The 5,665-nt window shown below is 50.0% G+C and overlaps 1 protein-coding gene across 1 annotated transcript; it reads right to left on the bottom strand.

Moving 5' to 3' along the window:
• Positions 1–1,235: 1,235 nt before the first annotated feature.
• On the bottom strand, positions 1,236–4,992 carry LOC124657037 (leucine-rich repeat receptor-like protein kinase PEPR2). The gene is made up of 2 exons (XM_047195667.1): positions 1,878–4,992; positions 1,236–1,788 (listed from the first exon to the last, which is right to left on the bottom strand). Exons 1-2 carry the CDS (start codon positions 4,990–4,992, stop codon positions 1,460–1,462), a joined length of 3,444 nt encoding a protein of 1,147 aa, XP_047051623.1. The 3' UTR covers positions 1,236–1,459.
• Between the last annotated feature and the right edge of the window lie 673 nt (positions 4,993–5,665).

Genomic DNA, 5,665 nt, shown 5'->3' with positions numbered 1-5,665 from the left:
GGCAAGCAGGATCCCGTGGAGGACTTCATCGCGCTCGCCCGCCAGAAAGGCATCTTCTGAAGCTGCTCGGTACAGCCCTGCATTTCTCTGCTCCTGAATTCCACATTTGCTGATGCATCCACTTGTCTAAACTCATGGCATTTCAGTGCAGGACTAGGCTCTTCAACTGGATCAGCCATGTCGCCGGGCTGCCTAACACTTGTTGTCTGCCGTTTTGGTCATGTTGTCGAATGGAAGAGCCTGGTAGCGCGCGCCTTTTCCATCATGATTTGCTAGATAGAGATAACCATCTGAATGTTGCCCGTGGTACCTACCGCTTAGCGGATTTCAGTCATACTGTCAATGTCTCTCATGCTTTGATATTTTTGTGTTTAGTGCCATGGCCAATTTAGTAATGCTTACCAAGTTGAAGTTAGATAGGCTACATCAATTTTCCTGCAAAAAAAGATAGATTGTACCAATTCAACAATTTCTGTCTCCTTTCATGCCCATATTCTTCCATTCCAGTGCTCGTGTCATGCTGCTCTCTTCTTGTATTTCTGCACTATGCACGCCTAAACATGAGCCTGTTTCAGCTTTTAATCTATGGCAACCGCTACTTTCGCGCGTAACAAAATTCCCATGGAGCGTCATCTTTTCTCTACCGTGTTAAGCTGTTCACGGTTCAAAAGGAGAAACACATTATTTATGGTGTAGTACTGCTGGTATCAAGAGAACCACGTTAAAAGTAAACAAAAAATGAAAAACTCTTTTGATTGCTGAGTGTGCATGGCTTGTTGCCTTAAGTTTTCGCCTTTCAGAATTCGTTTGATAGATCATTCAGATAACCATCAGCGCTTGTTGATCGATTGAAAATTTTGACATAGAAACAAATGAACCGTGAATAATCATCATGTTGCTTATTTTCTTGTTTGTAGCTTATTGTGCCTTTTTGTCCTACTTGTAGCATTTTTTGGTCCACTATGGTTGGTTGATGGCGATGACACCATAGAACTATTGTACACAATAATTTTTTTTTGGTAAAACAGCAATTTTTCACTATGTTGGCACCCCGGAAAGATGATTTTTATCTGATGTGGCACCAGTAGGAACCCTGGTGCTGAATATTCCAGCTCCTCCACTGGTTGTGCACAGAGGATAACACACTCTGGTATATTACTGTACTGATATTTTCTCCACTTACATATTGCTGATAAGTGTTTAAAAGAATAACTGGAACGGAAGTACCAATAGACTTGAATCCAGATCCTGAGATTGTACATTCAGTCCCACAACTTAGTCAGCTAGGCTCACTTCCTATTGCTGATAAACTCGGTATTACATAAAAAATTCTTGCAAGAAACGTTCATCCGGTTACATGACATTTCCCTCGAAAGAAACTATTTGTACTGCTTTTTCTATGCCAGCTATGTACTGTGGCAGTTGACCTCAGATAACTACTGAAAACTTCAGAGAATTCTTAGATATCCATTCTCACCAAGATGTTCACCACCTCCCTCATGGAAGGCCTTGACTGGCAAGCCGTCTGCGTGCAGGAAATCGCAAGATCAAGCAAGTCCAGTGCCTTTGCCTGCTCATCTTCAGGCCAGTAGAGGATCTCCTCATCCAGGCAGCTCATGACGGTGGGGTGATCTGCCTGCTTCAGGTTTGATCTCATCCACGTCACAATGTCGACACCTTCTCCAAATGCAGAATCCACGGGCATCTTTCTGCACAGGAGCTCGAGCAGCACTACTCCGTAGCTGTACACGTCGCTCTTCTCGGTTAACCTTGTGGAGTATCCATGCTCTGAGAACAAATGGTGAAATGTGTTAAACCCTGAACTTTTACAGTGTGGCTGCTCTTACAGAAATAGTATGATCAAGAGGGAACAGTACCTGGAGCAATGTAGCCAAGGGTGCCGACAATGACAGAAACTGTTGCGTCTGCATCCTCATCGCCAACGATCTTCCCCATGCCAAAGTCAGTGATCTTAGGTACTAGGTCAGCATCCATCAGTATGTTGCTTGACTTGACATCCCTGTGAACAATCATGGGCACACAGTCTTCGTGCAGATAGGAGAGGCCCTGTGCTAAACCAAGGGCGATCTGATGCCGGACACTCCAGTCAAGGGCTACCTGAGGCTTCCTTTGGTGCAATAGCTCGAAGAGCGTCCCCTCGGGCATGAACTCGTAGAGGATCAGGCCGGCATTGCCACGGATGTAGTACCCGGCCATCCTGACGATGTTCCTGTGCTTCACTGTGTTCAGGATCTTCATCTCAACTGGGAACTTGGATTGGGACAGATCAACCGTCTTGACTGCCCACTGTTTTCCAAGCTTGCTCTCTGTGCGGTAGACCGTGCCGTGTCGGCCTCTTCCGATGACATACTTCTCGCTCCAGTTGTCAGTAGCCCGGATGATGTCTTCGTAGGAGAGGTCTTCGGGTAATTCCTCTGTTGAGTCCAGGCTACGGATTGAGACACGTTTAGCCGATTGGCGTCGGGACCTCTTCGCAATGTAGTGTACCGCAAACAGACCAGCAACAATGACAACTAGAGCTGAAAGTAGCAATGCCACAATGATCCTTGTGTTTCTGGTTCTGTTTTTGACAGATGGATTCTTGGAGGAGCAAGGTGCATTGTCAGCTTGTACGCACAATTGAGGATTCCCCGAAAACCCTTCAGGTGATTGCGCTGCCAGCTTAACCCAGCCTGCAGGGAGCTGACCAGATAGGCCATTGAATGACACGTTTACAAGCAGAAGAGATATCATGTTGCCCAGCTGTGGCGGTATTGGGCCAGACAACGAGTTCTTCGACAAGTCAAGCACTTCCAGATCCTGAAGGTTGCCAAGGCTGCTTGGGATTTGGCTGCTCAATCTGTTGTTGCTGATGTTCAGGGTTTTAGAGATGTACTGAAGATTACCTAAGCTGTGTGGGATGGCTCCTTCAAGAAGATTGTCACCAAGCTGCAGCTCAAGGAGGGCCTGTGTTGCGGTGAAGGAATCTGGTATTGCCCCTGTGAGCTTATTTCCGCTGAGTAGTAGATTTTGCAGGCTACCAAGAGTTGTGATCTCTGCTGGTAAACTTCCATTGAGAAGGTTACTTCCAAGGTCTAAGCTGACAAGTTGTTTGCAGTTTCCCAGATTGTGTGGTATGAATCCAGTCAGCATGTTCGACGACATTCGCAGAGTTACAAGATTTCTCAGAGCGCCGAGCTCGTGAGGTATGGGGCCAGAGAAGTTATTGCATGAGAGATCGACCATTGTGAGGTTGCTCCACGAACCGACCACACTCGGTATCCTCCCATCAAGAAGGTTGTCACGCATGTTTATGTACGACAACCCTTTATTCGTGCCCAAATCTGCAGGTAAGCTCCCACTGATTTTGTTGCTGTTCAGATTGATCCTATACAGAGACTGGCATTTAGCTATGTCGCTGGGAAATCCCCCATCGAACCGGTTGTATCCAAGATCAAGGATAGCAAGCTGACCCCCTGTGCATAGACCAGGAGGAATTGTGCCGTGGAAATGGTTGCCAGTGAGGTCGACACGAAGGATCCCCGGCGTAGTGTTGAGCCCCAGGGCTTGAGGAAGCTCGCCGGTGAAGTTGTTGCTGTACAAGGTGATCTCTCTGAGATTCCTCATGCGAGTGATGTCTGAATGTACCTCACCACTTAGGCTGTTGTTGTTGAGATACAGCTCCACCATGTCAGACAGTTGCCACAGTGCTGGTGGAACTGGGCCATGGAGCATGTTGTTGAACAGATACAGCTTCTGCAGTTGGCTGAGCTCTGCGATCTCCGGCGGTATCGTCCCAGAAAGGCTGTTGTTCTGGAGCTCAAGCTCCACCAGTCCCCGGCAATTCCCAATTTCAGGTGGTATGACCCCGGTAAGGCTGTTGTCCGCGACAGAGAACTTCTGCAGTAGGCTCAAGTTGCCGACGGACTGTGGAATTGAGCCAGTGAAGCAGTTACCGTTCAAGTAGAGCATTGTCAAGGATTGGCACTGGCCGATTGCCTCAGGGACAGGGCCTGTGAACCAGTTACTCGACACCACCAATTCTTCCAGGTTCAGAAGCTCACCGATACTTGCCGGAAACTCCCCAGTGAACGCGTTGTTGCCAAGGTACAGTTTCTGCAAGTTTGGCATGGAGGCGAAGAAATCGGGCACCTTGCCACTGATGTTGTTGTCGGGAAGATACAGGATGGTGAGGTTGCCGCAGTGCGCGAGGCTGCGAGGGAGCTCGCCGGCGAGCTGGTTGGAGTAGAGGCTGAGGTAGAGGAGCCCGCACGGAGCTGAGAACTCCGGCACTGGGCCGGACAGGTTGTTGCTGCTCAGGTCTAGGTAGGTGAGCTCCGGGAGCGTGGCGAGCTCCGGCGGGATGGTGCCCGAGAGGGAGTTGGCGCTGAGGTCGAGGTACTGGAGAGGCGAGGAGCCGGAGGGAGCGGCGGGGATATCCCCGGTGAGCGCGTTGGTGTTGAGGTCGATCGTCCGGAGCCGGCGCGAGGAGAGGAGCTCCGCGGGGACGGCACCGGTGAGGAGGTTGAAGCTGAGCACGAGCGTGGTGACGGTGGAGCACGCGGCAAGCGCGGCGGGGACGGTGCCCGTCAGGTTGTTCTGACTGAAGTCGAGTGCGGCGAGCGCCGGGAGCGCGCAGAGGCGTGGCGCGGACGTGGCGAGAGCGCCGGAAAGCCCCGCGCCTGAGAGGTTGACCGCGGTCACGGCGCCCGCGGCAGAGCAGGTGACGCCTAGGAACACGCAGTGGTGATGGTGGTGGCGCCTGGAGGTGGCGAAGGAGGAGGACGAGTTGCCGCCGGTGGACTGGTGCCCCATCCATGTCGGGCGGAGGACGCGCTGGGCTGCCGGGGGAAGCGCGGCGACGAAGGAGAGCAGAATGGACGTGGTGGAGCCTGTGCCGGTGCCGGCGGAGGTTTTCGGCGGTAGGGGCTGCGCAATGGAGGCAACCAGCGGGAGGACGAGGAGGAGCAGGATGATGGGAAGACGCGACATGTGAGTGAGCTGCTGCAGCTTGTGCGCTTTTGGGTGTACGACTGGGGAGGAGGACGCTGGCGCGCGGGAATAAACGGTAGAATAAACAATCCTCGCTCGTGCAAGCAGTGGGCGCCGCCAAAGTTTCAGGTTCGAATGCTCACTCGCTCTCTCCAACTGGATCATTATCCCATATATCGTTAATCTTAATTACCTTGGAAGGAAGTTCACTTTTCATCCATGTACTCCTGAGCAGGTTTTACAATATAAAAGCATCAGAATACAAAAAACAATATAAAAGCATCAAACTCCCTGCAAGAGCAATATGAAAATACTTAACCTAGCTGAGTCAACAATAACCCTTTGCCAATATTTTTCTGGAACACAAGAACATCTTTTTGAAAAGCAAAATAAAGCAATTGTTTGTGCTCCTCATTTATAATTTTGCCGCTCTTGACATGTGGAATGGTCTTCAAATCTATTCTTGTGCACCATAAAGATATGATTCTGTCATGTAGTGGAGCGGCTAGTGCTAATTCCGAAATCGACATGAACTTAATACTTTTGCACGATTGGTAATGCACCTGTCGTTTTGACCCATTCTCCAGTAACAAATGTTGGTGCAGAGAGGGCGACTTCCATCATCTGCATTAATCTGAGCCTATAGTTGGAGTTGCTGTCTGTTAGAAGTTAG

This window comes from Lolium rigidum, chromosome 5, assembly GCF_022539505.1.
Source record: "Lolium rigidum isolate FL_2022 chromosome 5, APGP_CSIRO_Lrig_0.1, whole genome shotgun sequence".
NCBI lineage: Eukaryota > Viridiplantae > Streptophyta > Magnoliopsida > Poales > Poaceae > Lolium > Lolium rigidum.
The sequence above is the reverse complement of the archived record's forward strand: the minus strand, read 5'-3'. Positions and strand labels throughout refer to the sequence as shown.